The sequence below is a fragment of the Solanum pennellii genome, chromosome 4 (assembly GCF_001406875.1).
Source record: "Solanum pennellii chromosome 4, SPENNV200".
In the NCBI taxonomy this organism is placed as follows: domain Eukaryota; kingdom Viridiplantae; phylum Streptophyta; class Magnoliopsida; order Solanales; family Solanaceae; genus Solanum; species Solanum pennellii.
Genome location: NC_028640.1, coordinates 69,132,389 through 69,157,058, shown reverse-complemented (window position 1 = coordinate 69,157,058; position 24,670 = coordinate 69,132,389). Strand labels below are relative to the sequence as shown.

General features: G+C 30.2%; 2 protein-coding genes across 2 annotated transcripts; one reads left to right on the top strand and one right to left on the bottom strand.

The window, feature by feature from the left end:
• The first annotated feature begins 48 nt into the window (after positions 1-48).
• On the top strand, positions 49-1,421 carry LOC107016989 (uncharacterized protein K02A2.6-like). Its single transcript, XM_015217283.1, has 3 exons — positions 49-215; positions 471-568; positions 670-1,421. The coding sequence occupies exons 1-3, from the start codon at positions 49-51 to the stop codon at positions 1,419-1,421; spliced, it is 1,017 nt and encodes a 338-aa protein (XP_015072769.1).
• A 19,487-nt stretch (positions 1,422-20,908) lies between these two features.
• On the bottom strand, positions 20,909-22,653 carry LOC107016176 (ethylene-responsive transcription factor ABR1-like). Its single transcript, XM_015216666.2, has 2 exons — positions 22,137-22,653; positions 20,909-21,843 (listed from the first exon to the last, which is right to left on the bottom strand). Exons 1-2 carry the CDS (start codon positions 22,651-22,653, stop codon positions 21,002-21,004), a joined length of 1,359 nt encoding a protein of 452 aa, XP_015072152.1. The 3' UTR covers positions 20,909-21,001.
• Between the last annotated feature and the right edge of the window lie 2,017 nt (positions 22,654-24,670).

Below are 24,670 nucleotides of genomic sequence, written 5' to 3'. Positions count from 1 at the left end.
AACGTCAACACGAATCCGTTGCCGAATCATGGGGGTGAAAACACCAACATGATAGAAACAGACGAAGATGGCGGGGAAGGAATCTGTGGCCCTTTCAAGGAGAACAATTCCATCATCGAGGAGGAGGCTGAGCCAGCTGTCATTCGTGATGCGGAACCAGGGGAGATGCTGCAAAATTGGACGTCTACGCCGATCCTGATGTCCCGAACTCTGTGGTAGAAAGGAGTTATTTTGTGCATACCAAAATCGGTGGTCGTCCGGAAGAGGCCCGAGACCCACCATTTCTGCATTCTCTTAATTGCTTGAATTTTTAATTTTTGTCGTGATGTTTAAAAAGGGCGACACGGCCCTGTGCCATGACCCAAGCTCGCATTTTGTTTGATTTAAATGAAAGCCTCCTTATTTTGACTTTGTTTATTTAATTGCTTGTTATATTTTACTTTCCTAATTGTGTCTGTTTATGATTTCAGTAACGTAAGTTATAAACCTGTCAATGTCATGTCATGTCATGAGCTAAACGAGCAAAATGAGGTAAATGATGACGAGGTTGACGACTACGACAAAGAAAGTGGGGAATGGATGTCATCGGTCCTATAGAGCCAGCCGCTTCTAATGGACATAGATTCATTTTGGTTGCCATTGATTATTTCACCAACTGGGTGGAAGCAGCCTCTTACAAGTCGGTAACCAAGAAAGTGGTGGCCGATTTTGTCCGCAACGATCTGATATGCAGATTTGGAGTTCCAGAATCCATCATTACTGATAACGGTGCAAATCTCAACAGTCATCTGATGAACGAGATCTGTGAACAATTTAAGATTATTCATCGAAGGTCAACTGCTTATCGCCCTCAAATGAACGGAGCTGTAGAGGCCGCCAACAAGAATATCAAGAAGATTTTGAAGAAAATGATTGACAAACAGCGAGGTTGGCATGAAATGTTGCCATATGCTCTACTAGGTTATCGAACAACGGTCAGAACATCGACTGGGGCTACTCCATACTTGCTAGTATATGGAACGGAAGCAGTCGTGCCTGTTGAAGTAGAGATACCGTCATTAAGGATCATCCAAGAAGCTGAGTTAAGTAACGCTGAATGGGTTAGCAAACGGATTGATCAACTAGCCTTGATTGAAGAGAAGAGAATGGTCGCCGTCTGCCATGGTCAGTTGTATAGACAGAGAATGACTCGCGCTTTTCACAAAAGAGTAAGAGCCAGAAGTTTTGAAGTTGGTCAGTTGGTCCTTAAGCGTATTTTCCCTCATCAAGATGAGTACAAAGGAAAGTTCGCACCAAACTGGCAAGGCCCCTACATGGTTCGTAAGGTGTTATCTGGAGGTGCTCTGGTCCTGTCAGAGATGGATGGCACTGTGTGGCCCAAGCCTGTCAACTCAGATGCTGTCAAGAGATACTATGCGTGAAGTTTCGCTTTACATTTTTCCTTCATTTATCTGTAATCGTTCTGTTTGCTTGTATTTGTTCAATTTGAAGTATTATTCCTCTTGTAATGAACTACGTTCGACCTGAATTCTCAAGAATGAGATACGTAGGCGGCCTTTGTCGGCCTCGGTCGGTTCCTTTGTAAATTTTATTCCTGTCAACCTTTAAGGGGGAACTACGTTTGACCTGATTCCTGCCTCAACGGGATACGTAGGCGCCACAAGGGCTCAGTCATATATCTCCCAAGATTTCTATTCCCCTTTACAATAGAAACTGGGACAGAAATTTTGAGGATGGCCTCAAAATTTCGTCATGGGTCTTCCCTGCAAGTTCGGAATGCCTCTGAAACTCATTAGCAAGTATCAGATTCAAAGGAGCTCGAAAAGCCTGATATGACATGACTTGGCAGTGACTTTTTCAACATACTATTTCTTAAAGATTTCTCATTTCTTTTTTTTAAAAAAAAAAAATTCCCTCTTATGTTTCATTTGTTTTGGCGTACGATATCTTTTCTTGTCTATNAAGTAGACATCTTTTCAACGGGCTAATAAGTACTATTAACTATGATTTTCTCATTAGAGAAGAGAGATATAAGAGCTAGGAGAAAAATTTGATAGTTTTCATAAATTATGATTATTTTTTTCTTTTTTCCATTTTGTAATTGATAATTCTTAATAGTAAGTCCCTTTCTCTTTGTGGAAGATAATATTTGGACGATTACAAATTCAATTTTGCCTTCAATTTTTTTGTAAGATAAACACCAATGCTTAATCTTATCTCTATGAATTTAATAAGTTATCGTTAAATTTTTCCATGGAAGTGGGGCCACTCGTTTCGTAGCTTAAGTAAGCATTCACGAGAGGTCTTGTGGTGTATTAATCTAGAATAAGAATGATTAGTTATATTAAAAAAGAGACTTTTTTATCCGCTATTCATTTTGTTAATAAAATAAAAATAGCGTAAAATAATGATACATATATTTATGAAAAAATAATTATATTAAAATACTGATATGAGAAGTAGGGAAGAATATATCTGATAAATTAAACAATTGATGTAAAAAAAAAATCACGAGAGATACTAGCTAGGCATCTTACCACTTCATGCTTCTTGTAGGGGTTTGAATAGTATTTGCTTGAATTGTACAATAAACAGAATTTGAAATCAAATTTGCCACATTATTAATTCACTTTGGAAAGTAGAAAATTCACCTAAGGTAATAATTAAAAATGAATTTAAGAAAAGTCAGATACAATTTTTAAAAATAAAATAATTAAAGTTATCCTTGATGGTCAATTGCTACTAATTAAATGACTATTAAGGCAAAACTCACCTTGACAAGCAATAGGAGAAAAAAACTCTTGGCTAGATTAAATTATTTGTTAAATTTTTCTTATAATCAATTGCTTAAAGAGTTGACAAGTCTCGACAAGTAATTAAAAAAAAAACTTTTACCTGCAGACAAGCAATAAACACTCTAATTTCAAGACTTATCCCCTTAAGATGAATGGGTGAGTGAAAGGCGGAGTCAGAATTAAAAATTTAGGATTTTAAATTTTCTTTTAAAAGAAGAGATGGGGTTCAAATCCACAACTCCAGCCTGAAAAATATTTTTCACGGTCACTTCTTTATCACTGAATGGTCAATCAATTTTATTAGGGGTTCACAAATCAATAATTAACATACAAATTTATTTAATTTCTATTACAAATACAACATTTATGAAAAAAGTCAGTAAATTCGTTCGAACCCACAAACCCCATCTAACTTCATCTCGGTCGGTGCATCAAATTTAGGGTGGCTTTGTTTATATTTGATCCATGTTCTAAAATAGTATTTGGACCATTTTAAAAAACATAAACTTCGTCACCTCAATAGTTCTTCTTAAAGTAAAAAAGATAAAGTCTGAGTGGTCATTAAAGTAATCAATTTGAACTTTGGCTAAATTAAGTTATTTGCTAAATCTTCCTACGATCAATTTCTTGAAGAGTCCAATAAAGTCGTGACAAGCATCTAAAAGTAACTTTTTTCTAGCCGACAATTTAATAAATACTCTAATTTTGAGATTGATTCATCCTCTTAAAATGGAATGATTTGAACGCTTGAGCTTCTTTTAATTTTGGAATAAAAAATATATTGATTAGTGGAATGATGTGTTCTTAATATGATTCTATGTTCTAAATTTGTATTTTTGAATATTTTCTTAAATCAGACTTGTCACTTCTTTTCTAAAAAATTACAAAATTTAGCTTATCAATAAAGTAAGTTAGATAAGTAAGATAATTTCGAAAGACAAAATAAAGTTGTTTTTTTTTTTGGTAAAATTTATCTGCACCTAACATGCGTATTATTTAGTTAATTTTTAATTTATTTTACTTTATCAAATTATGTAATAATAAAAATTATATTAACTTACGTAAACATCCTATGAGGTTTTTCCATTCTTAGGTGGTCATCTTTGATTGTCGATTACCACAAATTGAGTGACCACTAAGGCAATCAACTCACCTTGACAAGTACTGCGATAAACAATTTTGGCTAAATCAAGTTATTAGCTAAATGTCTCTTTTACAATCAATCACTTAAAGAGTTCAACAATTCCTCACAACCACAAAAATAAAATAACTTTTAGATTATTTTTTAAAGAAAATAAATAAATACTTTTATTAGTCAGCAAACTACAAAATACTCTAATTTAAAGATTCATCCTTTAAAGACGGAATGGACCTGATGGAATGGATCAGGTCTATGTCTATTGTGAAAGGTAAGTAAGAACGTTTAGTATTGCAGTAAAACGTATGCAATGACATTAGATCTAGGAATTGACCTTAACAATGAAATAACTATGGGAGAAGACGATCACTATATATTAGAATCATACATACTCATCATACATACTCACACGTATTGATTTTAGAAGGATTTAGACATAATACATAAATATAACTCTTAATTTAGATTTGGCTAACAATTATGTCCTTCAACTTCGAGGATTCCCTAGTTTTTGAGGATTCAATTATTGTGTGTAGATAGATACTTAAATTTGTATAAAACTAAAAAAAAAATAGACAGACGTTCTTACATGACATAATCTTCTAACATTTGCATAACCAATAAATCAATTCGTAAATTGACAACAAAACACATGAGACCATCACATAGATTAAATTTGTAACCATCATATAATAGCAAACGGTCCACATGGTAGGTGAACAAGCTCATATTCACCATTTTATACGTTTCAAAATATCAGGGAATACAATAATACAATGATTATTTTATCATGAGAGCAAGCAACACAAGAAAATTCTTGAAAAATCTTTTATTTCTTCAACATATAGCCACGTAAATTCTTAATTACTTTTGCATCATATTTGAACCGAAATGACCAATCAGGCATGTCAACTGATTTTTTTTCGGTTAACTTCTAGTTTACTTTTGCATGTGATTCCATAATCATGTCCATGTTTGAATACAACAAACAAGAGAAAAGGTTGAAAACCTTTTATATAAATATTTATAACCAACTTTGGTTGTAGTAATCTGAAGATACTAAATCTTCTCATAATTTATAGTCTCGATATAATAATTTTTTATTTAATTTTTTTAAAAAAAATTAAAAAGCCATTTTAGACTTGTTACAACCTAAATATTATTCCTACAATAGTAACACAATAGCTCTTTTGGAGCTTACAATTAATTTCGCGTGTTGTCACATGATTCATGATGTTGACACCCAATTTTGACCCGCACCGGTATGAATTAATTATCGAGCTTCGTGAGTTTTCCGAATAATTTAAATTAATTAATTTTATAAATCTTGCGCAAATTAGATAATATAATACACGGATTTCATGTTATTTCGGATACTTTTAGCATAAATTTAGATAAGGTATATATTTCTTTAATTATATATAATTAGTATATTTTATGATTATTCAAAATATATATATATATATATATATATATATATGTGTGTGTGTGTGTGTATGTATATGTATATGTATATATGTATATCTTAAGTTTAGAGAGTATTCTATTAAACTAGTTTATTTTAAATCACAACTATATTTTGAATCATTATTTTATAATTTAAATAGTTATGTTGCTAAATAAATAGGCTCGTTAATAAATTTATACCAAATTCGTTTTTAAATCGATTGGCTATTATTCAAATTGAACTCTTTTTCCATTTAATTTGGAAGAGTCAAATTTGGGCCCCCTCACCTTATTCCTAATTTCCAGGCCCACTCTCCTACCTCCCAGGCCCACCTTTCCCCTTTTTTCTTCCGCCATTCCAATTAAATTCCCAGGCCCATCTCGACTTACCCACACCCAGCCCCAATCCAATTCCCTTCAGACAGCCCACCTCCATTAAACCCATGACCCGACCCAACACCCGATCCAATAACCCGCGACCCCATCCCCTTCTTCCTCCCCTTCACGCCATTTCCAGGAAGAACAAAAGAACAGACGCAAACGCAGAAAAACAAAAAGGGAGAAACAGACCCAAAAACGGGAAAATCCCCCCAGACGCGACCATCCCACGCTCTCTCCCTCACGCCCAGACTCCCCCTCTCTCATCCTCTCCCGCGTCTCCCTCACGCGTACGCTCCCCTTTCCCTCGCCAACGCACCTCGCAGCAGGCCGAGTTGGATCGTTCAGCTTTTCCAGACACGGTTTTGTCCTTGCAGCTCCAGATCGAGACACGTAACCACCCAAGGACACTCCTCTCCATCCAAACCGTCCATTCTCCCCTTCTTATTTCGGAATGGAGTCGAAACTTCAGGGAAAAGGTGTTGCTCCGATAAGGGAAACAATTTTGAATTTCAAAATCGAAATGAGCCATCTTCGATCCCGCCCAAAATTCGAAACCCTAATTCTTCTTCTCCTATATAAACCCCTTCCGTCTTCAAAAAAGGGTTAGACATTCTTTGGTTGAAAATTTGAGAGAGCTTGTTCACAGAGAGGAAATCGAGAGAAAATTTGTGACTTTCTTTTCCTGTTTGTTCCTTTCCGCGAGAACAGTGAGTTGAAACTACGAAAGGGGAGTTAGAATTTCCGTTTGAAGGCCTCGAAGTCGAAAGTTTCGTTTCCTCCTTCACTTCTTCTTCGGAACTGTCGGTTGAAGGTGTTCGAAGCGGGGCTTGCCTTTCAGTTTCGAGTCGGTGGAAGTCGCTGCTGTTTGTTGTCGCCTGCTGCTCACCGTCCCAGTTTGCTGCTTCCGAACAGGTAATATTCCCCTGTCTCTCGTTATCTTCTCGTCTCCTCTATTTCGAAATGCTTCTTCATTGTTTGATGCTTTGAATGCTGCTGCTGTCGACAATGTGTGCTTTGTTTCGTTCATCTTGGGTTAAATGAGTCAACTGCTCGAATGTTGAGTGTTGAGTACATGGATGGTCTGTTGTAAAAATAAAGTGATGTATGTGTTGGGTTTGGGTTCGATTTCAGAGATATCGTGTAGCATGATGTTGCTCTATTGTGTTTTCTTGTCTGAAGCTGCTCATATGTCGATTACGAGTTTGTCATAGCGTAAATCTTATCATACTAGTCGTAGTCCATCTCGTTTCTGAAGTTCGATAACGTGATGATGCTCATCACTTTGTTGCCTCTGTGTCAAAACTTTGGGGGGGGTCATGTTATGTCGGGATATTCGAATGCGAGTATATATATGGTCAGTTTCGTATACCCTAGCAATTTTCCATGTTTCTAGTTTGTCATGTGAAGTCGTGCGGATTCTTAGCCTTAGGTATTGATTTCGTGCCCACGTTCTATTTAGTTCTCCTTGACAGCATGCTAATCAATGGTTTCAACATTCTGTTCGATGTATGTATCTTCCTCGGCTTGGAGTAATAATTATGTGGTTTCTTTATAGTTCGAGTTCTAGTTATAACTTGCGAAGTATGTCATGTTGTTTGCTGGGATTTGTCATGCTGATTTAAGGGTTAGCTTAAACAAATGTTGTACGCCATATTAATAGAATACACAGCTGGGAGTAACAGTACATTCAAAGTATTTTCCTTAGGGTGTCTTTTGTATGTCAACTTCAATGGTTCACGTTTGTTCGTTGTTAGTTTTAGCGGGAGTTTGTTTAGGTCCGAGTTTAAGTTGTTACTGTCTAGGCTTGGTTCGTGCACTAATTTTGATTGATATGGAAGTTGGAGTTTCCTTGGCTGCTTCTCCCTTTGTATTCCTATTTGTGTGCCTTTCATTTGAAACACTGAGTTAGGCATTATCGCTCATATACTAATATGTTTCACATTGTCGCATGGGAAATTTTTCTCGAGTCCATTTTGGACTCCATTTCATCCTTGCACTTAGAAGAGCCATGAAGGCTCGGAAATTTTGCCGAGTCAACCCAGACGGGCAAGCGTAGAAAGTCAAGTGTCGCGAAGACTGAAGAAGTTTAAAGAAGACGGACTAGAAGACTTTACTTCATTTATTATTCTGTATTTTATTTTGTAATGGGCATAAGCCCTTGTTGTTTTATTACTTTCCTATTTATTTTTGTATGCTTAGTCTAGGACAGGTGCGAAAGAAAATGGGTCAAGAACCCAAAAGCAGGTGGGTCCGAGTTTCGGCCAAGGCGAACAGCATCCGAAACTTGGACCTGAATCTCTCTCTCTCTCTCTCTCTTTACTATTTGCTTATGTCGTTTTATTTTGAATGCCGTTAGTCTAGGATTAGAAAACTCCAAACCCCACCGAACGCCATTTACTTTATCGAATTTAAAACGTAAAATTAAATCTTAAATTGATAGACGTTTCAAAATTCGCAAGTCAAACTTAGAGAGTTAAAGTTGGCGGAATCTCAAAGTGATAAATAATTTCAACCTGTAATTTTGTCTAAATTTCTAATAAGTTCAAAATTTCGAATTCTACAAGTTTGTTTGAATACAAAGTGCTTTAACCTTAAAAACTGAAAATTGGCAAGATAAATATTTCAAAAACTTGTAATATTTGTCTAGATAAAATTTTAAGTTAGGCTTTGTAAAGATTCGCAAATTGTAAGATAAACTAAATATTTAAAACTTGTAAATGTGTTCAAGTAAAATTCTAATAAAGTTTTATAAAACAAAATTCGCAAAAGTTAAAATAAACATAGTCAAATAAGTTAATCATCGGAAAACCGTAAGTTAGCGGAGTGTCTTAGGTGCCTTACACCTTCCTAAGACACTAATAAGAATCCCGAACCCCCTAAAAATAGTTTCAAAACAATTTTTTTCTGTTTAAGTTGTTTAGGAACAAAGTTTTCTTGATTTTTCTTAAAAATTAAGTGGCGACTCCTAAAAGTCGAAAATACCCTTTAAATAAAACAAACTCTTTTCGAAAATTATTTTTTAGATAAAACACATGAAATACCTTAACATCACTTTAAAAGGCCTAAGTGTACCACCATTTTATCTTCCTTTATTTCAATGAAGAATTTATAAATTTATTAAATTCGATCACACGATAATCGTGTGTCGAATGACCTTTCATACCATTTTGATAATTGTCTTCACATTTTGAAGGACTATTTTGGAGAACCCAAGGTATTCTTCCTTTTCTAATTACCAAAATGATGACTATTTTAATTTGTCCCTCCACGCCCTTATCTAAAGGTTCAATCATTTGTCTTCGTTCAAACTTCTCATTACCATATTCACACGATAGAATGAAGCAATTGAGCAGATTTCAAAGTTATCATGTACTGCTACCACATTCAGTATTTCGGGAAATGAAGCAAATTCAATGAGAGGAACTTCTTGACTTTTCATCAAAAATATATATATAATTTTACCTTAGTCATCATTTTATTATTATTATGGTACGTTGAAATTCAAACTCAATATCTTACCTATATAAGACATGTTGGGTGCTTTGATCAATTCTTTGCTTAAAAGGCTTTTTGCATAGTTGCTCTTTTTTTTAATAATAGACTAATTATTCAGTTAATATGTTCTTTTTAAAAACGATATTGTAAGTATATATGGATTTCAAAGCACCCAAATAATTAATTTTTTAATAATTAATTGACCTTTAATATTATTGATTTATCATACAACTTATGATTAATTGATATAAATTAGCGTTCATGACTGATTTGTATATCAATATTTTTTTGAATGTAAGTGTTTATAAGTATTCAAAATTGATAAAAATTATAGTACATTTTTAAAATGTATTCTTCATAACATAAAAAAATAAAAAGTTTAATTATGATAAAAGATTCAAGTATGAAAATTTATTTTTAATAAACTAATAAAAAAATTAAAAAATAATATGATCATTACATTAGTTAAATGGATTTAATGAATTAAATTTAGTCTCTTATTAAAAAAGAAATTTAATGACATGTCATGTCAACTAGGAGAAAGTGATGATTTTGAAATTTCAAGTATATTTGGAGGAAAATAGTGATAGTTGAATGATAATTTAATCTTAAATAAAACATAAATGATATTTCAAGACAATTCACTTAACTTGGATGACCAGGAATTGACTCAGATTGAGGAACATTCAAAGGTGAATTACAATGAAGGAAAAAACTATTTATTTATAAGAGAAACTGTCTTGGTCCGTATTATTCCTGATTTTTCTCCAAAGAAATCCAAATTTGCTAAAATACAAATATATTTATAACAGTACAGATATATATTTATTTATTTATTTTTAAAAAGTACAGATATATTTTAAGAAAAGAAAAGAGTAAATTGATAATTTCAGAAAGAGAGAGAGACAATGTTAATGGGCTGCTCAATTTGGCCCAGAAGCTTAAAATATGACTATTTGTTGCCAATTTCTGAATATTGGGCTACAACCGGCCGAATTGGTACACATAATTAATTATTAAGAACAATTTTCACATATAGCAAACATAAAATTCATATTTGTATGCTCTAGCAAAGTTTGCATGATTGTCCCCCATAGCAAACATAAATATGTATAATTCATTATATATATACAAAAAATCAATTGTATAATTCGCTATACATATACAAAAGAAAGTAGTTATATACAAATCAATTGTATAATTTGTGTATGTATAAAACGAGAAAAAGAGAAAGGAAAAAGAAAATTGGACATGGGAATATTTGTATTGTACAATTATAAGTGTATAGGACGAAAATATATGTATCAGCAAGTGTATATACAATTTTCTCTTGCTTTATACAAACAGAAACACAATTTATACATTTCATTTCTGTTTGTATACGCGATAGAGGCGAGCGTGGCGAGCGAGATCTGGGAGAGTGGCGAGCGAGATCTGGGAGAGATGAGAGAGGGGAACGAAAATATATGTATATATATGATTCTTTTTCTCGCTTTATACAAATAGAAACGCATTTTATACACTTGTTTTGTATAAAAGTGAGAGGAAGGGAGCGAGAGATGGAGCGAGAGAGGGAGAGTGGCGAGCGAGAGTTTGAAGGAGAGAAATGACTGGCAAACAGTTTGCTACGAGGCACAATTAAATCAAAGTGTAGTTATAACATTTAATTTTATTTGTTAGTTTGTCATTATATATAATTTTCCCTTTAATTAATTATCGGAGAAGTCATATATGTAGTTTATGTAAATATTTTTTTATTGGGTAAATTAAAAAACGAACTATTAAGAATCAAAATCAATAAATCAAAAATTGATAAAAATGTCTTATTGGTATGGTTATTGATTTAGTATATTTAAAAACTGATAAACCGAATCAATAAGAAATAAAAATCGAACAGAACCGGTAGATATACACCCTAATTTTAGGCATAATACATAAATATGCCCTTTAACTTGGCTTCGAATCACATTTATGCCCTTCAACTTTGGGTGTGCACAAGTAAGCACTTAAACTTGTATAAAGTTGAACAAATAGACACACATGTCCTACATGTCATTTTTTGTCCTACGTCGTGTCCTACGTGTATTGTGCTATGTAGGACTCATGTATTTATTTATTTAAAAGTTGGATAGTTATAGTGCCTGTTTGTGCATTATGAAAGTTGGAAATCAAAGTTAAAATTTGAAGTCAAGTTTAGGGTTCAACATATATGTATTATGCCCTAATTTTATAGAGATATCAAGGGGCAGATTGAATTAAATTTAAGCTTGGGCTGAATTTGTAGAGGTGTCAAAGGGGCGGATTTTGACACACCTAATTATTTGTATTGTTTGTCATATTTTCTTTCTTATCGTATTTTTCAATTCATAATCATTTTAATTTAATACACTTAAACTCATGATCTTTCAAAAATAAGTATATAACAGTTACTATTTTTAAAAAATATAACCAAAATAACTCTATATGGATCCAAATAATTCTTATACATGGATAGGGTGGATAGAATCCAAATAATACGATACAACATTATTTATCAAGGTTGGTGCAAGTCATTTCAAGTAAAGATATTTTTCATTCAAGTTCATTAAATAATTCTATGATAATTGATATGAGTTTTTATCACCTTATTAGCAGAAACAGTGATAAGTTACAAGCATTATAATTTGGTGAAAATAGCAAGTCGATTTGCATTCTTTTCCCCCTTTTTTTTTTTTCATTATACTAAAATAGGATACATGCATGTACAAGCTCTTTAACATAAAGTAATAGAAAATATACTAAGCTTGCATTAATTAGATACATGATATAAAGTTTGATTTTGAATTAACATTTGGACATGTGTTTTATGAATTCAAATTACGATTTAATTATTTTTTAAAGACATATATAAACTTTGTTTCATAAGTGTATATTTAGTAAACAGAAACTCATCATTTTAAATTTAACAAAAAAATTCATGTTTGGTGTGAAGAGATTGTTTGTAATTTGTAAAAGGAGATTAAAGAATTGTTAGTTTTTACTATTGTTGACTAGTAAATCTTTATAAAATTATGTGTAATTAAAAGTTTGTAATTAAAAATATTTATTTATAAAAAAGAACATGCATATATATATATGATATATCTATGCAATGTCTTAGGATATTCTTGTAGATTATTTATGAACTGTGATTTTATTTATAAAAGGAACATGCAGATATATATGATTTATCTATGCAATGTCTTAGGATATTCTTATAGCTTATATATGAATTATAATTTCGTTTATTTTATAAGGTTATTCATCGTATAACAATTTAAAAAAATTTAATCATTTTTCAAATAAAAAATATAATCTTACAATCGAAATTACATAAACTTCAATTTCAAAAACATACTTGCTTATTTTATATCCAGTGGGGCTCTAAGCAAGCACTTTTATGACTTCTTTTAAAGAAAATTTCTTTTTTATGCTAAAGTGAGATTCCAAAATTCGAAATGGAATAACTTATTGGATACTCAAATAAATATTTAAAAAGATTTCCTTTTTTTTTTTTTGCTTTAAGTTTTCTACAGAATCTACAATCGGGATTTAAGCATAATGAACTTTTCTATATGAAATAAAATCAGTACTTCTTATAAAGGAATTTTCTATTTTCTTAATTAAATATCAAAATCTTTAATCAAAGTTAAAGATATATTCCTGCCTTTAATGTTAAACTATTAAAATTAAATTATTTAATATAAATATTGATCACAAATTAATATCGAGTAGAACGTTTAGACATGAAAAAGTTGATTGTTCCTACCTTCATCTTTCCCAAAATAGGTAGGTAAACAACCAACACAAAGAGAAATACCCTCATTATTTTATTTTATATTTTAAGTAACTTTTTTCCTTTTATAATATATGGTTTTTTAATACCACGTGGCAAATTCTTGCCAATTTGTTTTTTTTTTTCTAGTAGTTCATTGTCACCAACCTATACACGTCAATGTGTCTTTAGAATAGGGGTATGAAAAGAATTAAAAAATAATTTAATTTATTATATGCATATGTGTGGGACAACTATAAGGTTCTTTTTTAAATTATCATTCATTGCACTTGCACTATACCATATGTGGTGCTTAGGTTAGCATTAAATTTAATAACATACCCATCCAATATAGGTCACGTGTTCTACGCGTGGGTGCTTAAATCATCAAATTTAACAATATATAGATATACAAATAGAAATATTATAATAAAAAGAACAAAAAAGAAGAAAAAAAGGGAAAAGTTTTCCTCTTTAAGAATGAAAAAACATTCTAGCAGGGAGAAGAAAGTGACAAGCAAATACTTGTTTGAGACGTAACCTTCTAAGTAGGCTGAGATGAGTTTACAATTTAAAATTTAGCTAAATAATGATAATAATATTATTATCTGTTAAAGAATGACAAAAATTTTTACATCAATAATTAATGAGATAGATGCATTTCTTATAAGATTTTGGACAATCTGCCTTCCTTTGAGTTGACTTTTAGGGTGTGAGATGAAAATCAAAAAAATATTTTTTAATAAATCTTCGATACAAGTGAAACATATATTAAATGATGAAAAAAAAATAGTAGCAAGTATGATAAACGAAGGAAACAATTGACAAATGATAGTAAATTCAAACAATAGGATAGTAGGATGATAAGCTAATGATATTACTGAAAAGGAAAATAAATAACGCTCGAAAATCTATTAATATTTTCTTTTAATTTTTAATTTACATGTCTAGGATCATGTTCTTAATAAATTATTATATGTGTGTCATATCTTACTTAATCATTTCTCTTGATAGTTTTTGATCTATCTCTGTCTCTCCTAAAATTAATCATAGCTAATTGATATTTCTCACACCTCTTCATTGTGACATCTGTGTAGCTATATATTTATCATTTTTCTAAATTATATGTCAAACTTATCTTATTATTGATTATGATTTTGATGAACTTTCACTAATAAATTTATATTTCATTATCGAAAGTACTAGACACAAATGAACTAAGGAGTGCTGCAACGTTGCATTGGTCCGTTGCCTGATTTTAGTTTGAAAAAAAATCGAAGACATCAAAATGTGTACGGAAATTGATTGAATGCACGATTACGAGCCATTCTCACCGACCCATTATGAGGTCACATCTCATGAGTCTATCGTGCCAAAACTACTAATGCTAAGAATGCTTCGCCCTGACTAGCTAGTCTGGGAAGGTAGGTAAGTAAGAGGCGGATCTAGGGCTTCTTCGATTTCTTATTCATAGTTGAGATACTCCCAACCTCCACCAGCAAGCAGCATCGGAGTTAATCGTAACGTTTCGATCTGGAGTCAGGAGCAGAGGTTGTAATATCGTAGCCAATGCACTTCTTTTATTCTTTTTAATTCCCGATAATATTTTTTGTTAAAAATTGTTCATATTTATATAATTTTCTAAGCCCGTGAATTATAAGTCCACTAAATTTTTTTTACACACAAATGAATATATAACGAATAATCTCTACTAAATATTTAAAGGTTCTCCAAAGAATTAATGTTGAAATAATTAAGTTCAAGGAAATTGTAACTATTGTACTTGTCAAGCAATAATAATAATAAGGTCAAGTAATATGAACAAAATGTCACAATTCGAAGTATTACAAAAAAAAAAAGGGGGGAAAGTAAGTTAAATAAAAGTGCAAAAGGATTACACAGCATTGCTTTTTTCACTTTTATGTGATGAAGATTGGAGACCAAAAGAGAATAATCATCAGCATGAAAATTAACTTTTATTAAGAAAAAATAATCATAAATGTAAAAATTATTAAAAAGAAATATAAAGTATTGAGCTAATTAACTTTAGGTTTGGAGTGCTCACCCACTATATTTGTGTTATAATTAAAAATATTTATTTGAACGGCTAAATAGAGAGAATAAAACAATTATTAATTGAGCCCCTTAACACGTTTTTTTTTCTAAAAAAAAATTACACTATTTTCTAGAGAAACATGCGTACATGGAAAGATGACTTTATTATATCTTTTATTCTACAATTTTATTTTATTTTCTAAAAAAATAATTAATTGCACGAATGTCCGACACTTGGAAGTGTACTTTCCTAAAGAGAATAAGCATGGGAGCGGATCAATAGTGTAGCAACTAATGCTCATTTATCGGAATTCAGTAATTTTTATCGAAAATTTATATTATAATATTATCAAGGGAAAAGGGTCTGATATACCCCATAACTTTGTCATTTAGAGTTGATATACCCCTTGTTATGAAAGTGGCTCATATATACCTTTACTTGTAAACAAATGGCTCACATATACCCTTTTCCTCTAACGGAAATGAAAAAAAATAATTTTAATCTAACTTTTTATTATTTTTTCTAAAAAATATAATCCCATGTGAGTAAATTTAATCCTCGTCAAACATATTTTTTTTTGACTTTTTTTTGTTTCAATAACTAATTTATAATTATTATTTTGATAATCAAATTTATTTATATTTCACTAATATTATTGTAAAACTTATTGTAGATGACCAAATTTTTTCTTCGAATACGAAATTAAATTACAATACACACAAAAAAAAAATTTAAATTTTTTTTCTTTAAACTAAGGAATGAAAGACAAAAACAAAATAAGAATAAGAAACTCAAATAATTATAATAAAAGAAGTCAAAAAATAATTTATGTATGAAAAAAATTAAAATATACCTTGAACTTTGTTAGAAGAATCATATATACCCCTAAATAATTTTAAAAAAAAAATTAGAAGTAATAAATATAAATTTAAAACTAATTTTTTGACTTCCGTTAAATGAAGGGTATATGTGAGCCATTTTGTAACGGCAGGGGTATATGTGAACCGTTTGTATAACGGTAAGGACATATATGAACCCACTTTTATAACGAGGGGTATATCAGCTTCAAATGACGAAGTTGAGGGGTATATCAGATCCTTTTCCCTATTATCAAAGATTATTAATTAATATTTTAAAGTTAAAATAGATTTTGTGATGGCAACAATGGAACCATTTCTTAAACTAATTAACGCTCCAAATATTTTGGCTAGATTTTCGCATTTCACTATCAATTTTGTCACTTGTTAATTTAAGGTATTAATACATTCCTTCAAGACTTTAATTAATCGTGCTTCAAAAGTGGAAAGAAAATGACGTGTGATGAATTTTTGTTTAGCTTCATAATTTAAAATGTATATAGACATTTCAATAAATAATGTAGCTAAATTTACCACCTAATTAGGTGTAAAAGCCAGTGCATCTGTGTGATCATTTTGTCTTTGAGTACCAAAATAATTATACGGATGTCTCATAAAGTTATATTGATGTAAATAAATGTAATTATTAAGGCTAGGTGTCTGTCTAATATTAAAGGTAGATATATAGTACTTATAATTCTTATTTTATCACACGTCTCCAAAGCTCAACCTAACTTTGTACTACGACTTTCAAATAGTGTAAGTGCGTAATAGCACTACTAAAAAAATTACTTTTTCTTTTGTTGAAATTATTCGCCGGAAAATGTTTAATGGTTATACTCACTTATATTTTAATTGAATTACTACAAATAAAAAATAATAATCATTTTTTCACACACAAAAAAAAAAGTCTCATTATTTTAATAAAAGTTTATTTTTCACCATACATTTCCTTACTGAGCTGACTAGATGGAAATAGAGTGATTTTTTTATATAACATAAATTTCTCATTGATTCGTCTAATAGATTAGAACACCCTTAAAGTTAGGTGTCTAATCAAAATTGTGTCTGCGAGTATATTTAGCGTACTATATTTGAAGAGATTAATTATTGTTGTTGAATTACATAGTATTACTAATACTCCATCTGTTTCTAATTGTCTATTTTTAAATCGTCATATCTATTAATAAATAATCATTGACATAGTGAGTTTACTATTTTATCTCTATTAATTATAAAGTGGATCAATTAAAAATTTAAGATTTTCAAAAAGTTTTAATTTTTTCAAAATACTTATTTAAAAATATAATAGGTAAAAAAAAAGATTTATTCTTTTTTAATTTGTCATACAAGTAATTAGGGACACTATAAAAAAAATGATACGTAATTAGAAAAATGGGGAGTACTTAATTAACCAATTGTGTAAAAAAATTGCAACAATGTTTGGTTCACAACTCAACTCTAGTATAATTATTTCCAAGCTGAAACAACCACAAAAAGAAAGAGAGAAAATATGATCAATAATAATAATATGACACAGAGAAATACACTTGTAATATGTTCGTGGAAAGCAAGTATGATTTGTATAGAAATCTTGTGTGAGAAAAAAAATATCCTTTGTCCAAATTATTTTGCTATATAAAATAATAATTTAAATATTTTTTTGTTACTTAAGTATGAAAATAAAATAGGTAACTTTTGTTAATTTATAGTAAAAATAATAGTATTTGCAAATAAATTAATTCGAATATTATTGTTGACAATATTTACTGTTTCATAAAAAAAAAAACTCGAAACCAATTAAGTCATGCCAAACACCCCCTATAATACATATGCACACATATTATCTGAACCTGTATACTGTGTGTGACTGGAGGACTAAAAATTTAATTATCTGAACCTGTATAATATGTCTAAATCACGTTAATTTATTAGGATTAATTAAGTAATCAATTAAGGTAAGAACACGTACTGATCAATCATATTCAAGTGATAGAATATTAATTAGAATGCGTATCGTGATTGTTTTTAGCACAATTTTGTTTTAATAAATGGGGAAGATGTTTATATACCACCTGAACAACTACTTCTTGTCTTTGAAATTGACGTTTTCATCGGTAAGAAGTGCTAAGATTTCTTCTAATAGATATTTTATCATGCGAATTTGAATAATTCAAGATAAATAGTTTCTTGCGCCGTGAATAGTTAGGGAAAAGAAAATAATAATGTGTGTATGTAAAATGAGTGAAATGAAATGAATTTGAGTATGTAAAAATGAGTTGAGTAAATAAATGAGTGGATCATTAACCTGCTTAAAATATTAGTTGGTCTTAGGGGTGTGCACTATATAGATTAAAATCGAAAAATCAAACCAAATCAAATCGAATTCTAGTTTGGATTGGTTTTTGGATTCTTGGTTTGGTTTTGAATTTACAATTTACTTTGTTTGGTTTTTTTGTTTGATTTCGGATTTACAAAAAATGGAAATCGGAAAAGCAAAATATATATATATATATATATATATATATATATGTAATTAAGTTGGAGTTAACCACTTTTATCCCTTTTTAGTTATTTTCATTATGATTTAGTTTATTTTTCTTATGTTTGGACATCTACAATTGATATATTTTTAAGTATTGTGTTTTACGTTTTAAAAATTATGTTTCTAATTATTGACATAACCGATTAACCAAATCGAAAAAATGCAAATCAAAAAGAGAAAAAACAAATCAAACCAAATTTATTTTGATTTGGGTTATACTTCTTCAAAACCAAAAATCAAAAACCCAAACTGAATAGTATAAAACCGAACCGAATGCACCCCGTAGTTGATCTAAAGCAAGTCAAACTAAAAAGAGCTAAAAACCAAATCATAAGTTCCGCAACCTACTCAATTTTTCCTAAGTTTAAATTCATAAGTACCTAATAGAACGTTTCCCTTGTATATCATGACTATAAAAATATATCAAAGAATAAAAGTTCTCTTGAAAATATTTAGACAGTGTTCTCTCAGAGTCAATTCTGACGATATATCAGTTCAATTTTAAAATGAACTAAATTAAGCAGATATAATTAAGTTCAATTAATAGAATATGTGAATTATTAACCCGCTTTAACAAAATAAAAATTAAATATATTATAATTTTATGGGCCGATTTTGATATTTCTATGTGTATTTAAAAATTATTGTCATGTGACCAAGAGGTCACGAATTCAAGATTGGAAGACAGCGTTTCACAAAAATACAAGATAAAATTACGTAAAATAGGTCCTTGTGATTTGCTTTCATGCACCGAGATAATCATTTACGTGTATTCACAAGAAACGTTGGAAGACCACCTCCGAGTTCCTATTCAAGAACTACGTGACAAGATGTCATTTTGAGTCTTGATTAGCAATATATGCAAGCGTAATTAACTTCAATTATCATGTGATTAGGTCATTAAAAAAACACAAAGATACAAAAAGAATGAAAACAAAATAATAGAAGATTGAGATAATAATTAATGGTGACACAAGAATCTCATTCTTTCACGCTTTGTTTACGAGGTACTAGTAAACATCAAATAGATAGCAACAACCTAAGGGGTGTTTACGTTATTCAACTCTATCTAATCAAACACATTAACTACGAAGTCATTTGATTTGCTGGGATTAAATATATTGATATTATTTTTTATTGACGATTTAATTTGTTATATTAATTTCTTAAAAGAAGAAGATCGTTCAAAAAATATTCTTCATCTTATTTAGCAGATAAGAAATTCGAGATACATTAATTAATTTAAAAAAAAGAAATATTTTTGTCATTTCATTGTTTTATCTCAATTTATTGTTTCATCTTTTGATAGAACTAATTAATCCTAATACAAATTACTAATCATAACATAATTTATATCAAATTCGTAATCCAACAAGAAATAGAATAATATTAATTTTTATTTCAAAACTATGGGAAAAAAACTCAGCATCACGTACACTCGTAATCCACCAAAAAATGTGGATAAAACCTAAACTATGTTAGGATTAAGACTAACACAATTCTCCATTAATTTAAACCAAAGTTACATTTAATTAACAAAAGAAACTTGACTATATTAGATCTATTAGGATAACGTAAGAGATGGATTCACTATAAGATAAAAGCATTGGTCCACATAAAGGAACAAGTATTCACAAAAAAATAAAAATATTTAAAGAGTCACAAAGATAATCAAACACTATTAAAATTGTCAGAAGTAATTGAATGTGATGGTAACTTGCAAAGCTAAAAAATAAAGAAGAATAGACAACACCACAAGTTGGATGATTTCTACAATATTCTTTTGTAAATAATCAAAAAAAAATGACAAAAAACATTTCTGATTTGTAGGGTATCATTATAATGAAAATAAACCTACATATGCTTCTCCCTTGTACTATTCTTCTTGTATTGTATACTTAATATATATATAAAACGGACAAAACTAAAAATGCCTCTAATAGAGATCTCTAATAGTGACTACCTGTGTCCTTTTTTTCCTTTTCAAAATACACACATATATCATTTAATTAAACCACTGTCTCATATCTTCGTCCTTCAATCTTTTGATATACGTAAACAATCACTTAAATTTTATATAAGATTAAACAAATGAACACACATATTCTATGTAACATAAACGCTACATAAAATACAAATGTCTACTTATTTGATAATTATACAAATTCAAGCATAACTTATGCACATTCAAATTTGAATGGTACAAATGTTAGTTAAAGCTAAGTTAAATAATATATTTATGTATCAACACGTACTTTTTAATAAAATATTTTCTATACTCAAACATCAAACGTATGACATTACTAAATATGATAAAATGAAGAAATCATATCTATTTTATCTCATCCGAATGCAAAAAATACAAGAAAACTAGAAACTAAAATCTCAAAAAGAGAAGAAAAGAAAAAAAATACGATTCTTATTTAAATTTTTTATAAAAAAATATATGTAAAATAAAAAACAAAAGTAAAAAAAAAAGGGGAGAATTATGAAAATTAGCTAGAAGAAGGTGGATAGTGGCCGGAACTCGTCCAAAAAGGTGGAGGAAAATTTGAGGTGTTGCTACTGCTATTGCTTTGATTTTGATGAGTTTGTGGCTGAAAGAAGCGTGATTGTTGAGCAGAGTAAAACAGGGGATATGCAGGGGAAGTAGTGGAAGAAGCTGCAGAAGTTGCTAATGAAGAAGATGATGAAGAAGGAAATGTATGTGAATGCAACACTCCCAATGATGAAGCTAATAACATTTGTTCTAACAAAGATGATGATTGTTGTCCTCCATGGAAATCTATTGGATTTTGAAGTAATTGTGAGTATTCCCAATAATCTCTAGCCATATCTGAGCTCTGAAATAACTGTTGTTGCTGATTCTGATCAGGTTGACGCGGAGGTTGATTATATGATTGAAAAAATGGTGATGGTGATGGTGATGGTGATCGCGCTGATGCTGCAGACATTAATTGGAATCGCGGAGCTGCAGTTGATGATGAGGTTGATATGGCTAATCTTGTTGTGGGTTGTTGTTGTTGTTGTGGTAATAATCGGACGTTTTCAGGGAAATTGAGTTTAGCTCTGTTTCCTCTGAATCTAAGAGCGGCGTCATCATAAGCTTTAGCGGCTGCTTCTGCTGTATCGAATGTGCCTAACCAAACTCTTGCTGCTTTATGTGGATCTCTTATCTCTGCTGCCCATTTACCCCATGGTCTCTGTCTTACTCCTCTGTATCTCCTCTTCCTCTCCCCTGTTTCTTCACCTGTTACTTCCGATGCTCGCGGTGGTGTCTGCGCCGCAGTAGTTGATACGCTGCTCGTTTGTGGCGTTGCCAGGCTTGTATCTTCTTCTGGAACCAACCATAATATTGAATCAAAATCAAGTTTTAAAGAGTCAAAATCAATCAATACAAGATAAAGAAAACAGAGCATAAATCCGGTCCAAAACAGAGAACAATTTGAAAATTGAGAAAAATAAATAAATAAAGGGATAGAATCTTGAAATGAACCCAAAATATTTAGCTCGTAGGATACACTTATATCGGGTGAAATAATAGCAACGCCTCAAGCTATGTGATTTCCCAATATTTCCAACTAAAAAGGACGGAAGAGAGTTTACTAAATGGAAAGTATTGATACGAACCGAGCTTAACAGAGGAAGATGATTCTCCATTTTTAAATTCTCCGATACCTCCATAGCCCCTTTGAGCTTGTTCTCCAGTAACACTTTCTTCTTGATCACGTCTTCTTTTCTGTCCAGCCCATGATCCTGAACTCGAAGAAGACGGTGAATTTGCCGAATAAATACTCCCTGAACCACCACCACCACCACCACCAAACGAAGTCGTAACACCGCTAATATCCGGCCTGTAACCCCACTCTGCCTCTCTCCGACCCGAAACCACATGTGTTAACGCCGTCACCATTGCCGACATATCCCTTGACTGACTATACCCTGTATACATCGGATTAGCCGATTCCGACATCAAATACTCTGTTTCTTGCTGTATTTGTTGCTGTAACATTTCTTCAAAAGATTGCGATTGTTCATACGGTTGAGGAATTCCTTCATTCGTTGTAGTTTCAGAATCACCTGCTGTCGACGGAATTCTGTCATACTGGCCGGAATCTCCTTGATTCGCCACCTTTAATATGCACATATACTACTATATAAAACACACCTCAAATTTTCAAGAAAACAAGAAATAGCAACACCCTTTTCACCTTTTCATTGATAAAGAAGATGAAAAACCCTTTATAATAATGAATCCAAAATCACCGACTTTGAAAATCTTTATGAATTGATGGGTTAATTAATTGAATGTATTGAGTACTCAATTCATCAGCTATGTATGTTAAAGAGAAGATGTTATGATCGGACAAAAATTTCACTTTCCAGCTGACAATATAGAGAGACAGGGGGGATTTATAAGGAGGAGGAAAATTTATAGTTGAACAGCCGTCAATGCTACAGTAGATGTGGAGTATCTAATTTTTGGAGTTACTTTCTTCTTATAGATTTGCACAAAATTTTAATGTTAATCACTTGTCAATTTATTGTTTCTTCCCTTCATTTTATATTAGTCATTACATTTTGCATCATGTTTAAGAAAATATTTTTAAAAAAAAGTCATTTATTAATTCACTCTTTCAAATATTTTTTAAATAAAAAATTTAATATTTTATTTATAACAATTAATATGAAATAATTATTTTTAATATAATAATTATTAATATAGATAAAGGGAATACTTATTCATTTTAATATTAGATAACTACTATATAAAATAATGTTAGTTAAATATAAAATTGCAAAAAATTATTGAAAATTTAGTGAAATATACTTTTAAGTAAAAAAATTTAAAAGATGAATCAGATCTACTACATGTATTTCAAATAAGAAGAAATAGAGGAAGTACTTCCTTTGTTAAGAAAATATTTATCTAATTTTGATATAACTAAACTTTAAAAAAAAAAACTTACAAAAAAAAAAAAAAGAAACTTTTTGAATTATGCTAATTCATAATTTATAAAATGTATTAGATGTTCTTAAACTTTTTAGTCATCGTAAGAAAATTGAAACTGAAGTACTAAAAAAAACTTCTTAAAATAGATAAAGTATAATGGTGATAAGTTAAAATGAACAGAATAGTAACTAAGTACATGCATAAATACATGTCCTCCATTGATACAAAGTTTTATGTAGCATGAGAGACTTTTGAATTTAAGATTTTAAATTTTAAATATTAATTTTTTTTAAAAAAATTAAACAAGTAATATGCTACGATAAAGATAATAAAATTCTATAAATATGATCTCTTTTTGAAAGCAGATTAGTACAAAAATCAGGGCATAAAAATTAAATGTATTTTATAGCACTTTGCTTCCTCAGCTATTAGCTATTGATATACTCTTATTTGAGTCTTTATGATATCTTATTTAGTATATTTTAAATTAATTATTTCATGGTTTAACTATCAATAAATTACATCAAAATTTTACTGTTTACTTTATAATGTTTTAACAAGAATGTATTTATTTTCTTTAAATTTGTAAATAGAACACATTTTAAAAGGACCATAATACCTATATATATATGGTGAATAAATGAGGGACCAAATTTATTATTTATTTTTTTCATCATTGAAAAGAAAGGAGGTGCTCATTATTCTATTTAAATTTATTTTTTAAAGTACACCATAAATAATTAGAAAAATGTTTTGATGCTTGCTCAAAAAGAAAAACATGAAGTTATGTTCACACAGTTTGACTGATAATAATGGTTACATTATATGCATCTTTGGAATTGTCGGTTTATACTTTATAGTAAGAGTTCATCTTCGACTTTACTTGTTTTCCTTTTCATTATTTATATGGTGCTTCTTACCCAATATTAATTAGGTTCATTGAATTTCTTCTATACTATTAAAATAACAATGGTATAATGGTGAAATTATTTTATTTTTAATTACAGATTTTGGTTTGAATCTTGTGTTTAGAATAAATCTTGTTAGAGACATTATTTCTAAATTGATCCCGAAATAAGTAATTTAAATTTACTTAAAGTTCTAATACAGACTTTTGAATATTAAAAGAAAAACAAAAAATAAAAAAATTTCTTAAATTAATATTAGAAAGGTCGAATAGTCCTTTATGCATACAAATTATATATATATA

Coding starts and splice junctions, on each gene's coding strand:
- LOC107016989 (XM_015217283.1), top strand. CDS start 49: ATGATAGAAACAGACGAAGATGGCGGGGAAGGAATCTGTGGCCCTTTC. Junction 216..470: donor CTGATGTCCCGAACTCTGTG/GTAGAAAGGAGT, acceptor TTATGATTTCAG/TAACGTAAGTTATAAACCTG. Junction 569..669: donor TGACGACTACGACAAAGAAA/GTGGGGAATGGA, acceptor GGGTGGAAGCAG/CCTCTTACAAGTCGGTAACC.
- LOC107016176 (XM_015216666.2), bottom strand. CDS start 22,653: ATGTGCATATTAAAGGTGGCGAATCAAGGAGATTCCGGCCAGTATGAC. Junction 21,844..22,136: donor ATCTTCCTCTGTTAAGCTCG/GTTCGTATCAAT, acceptor GGTTGGTTCCAG/AAGAAGATACAAGCCTGGCA.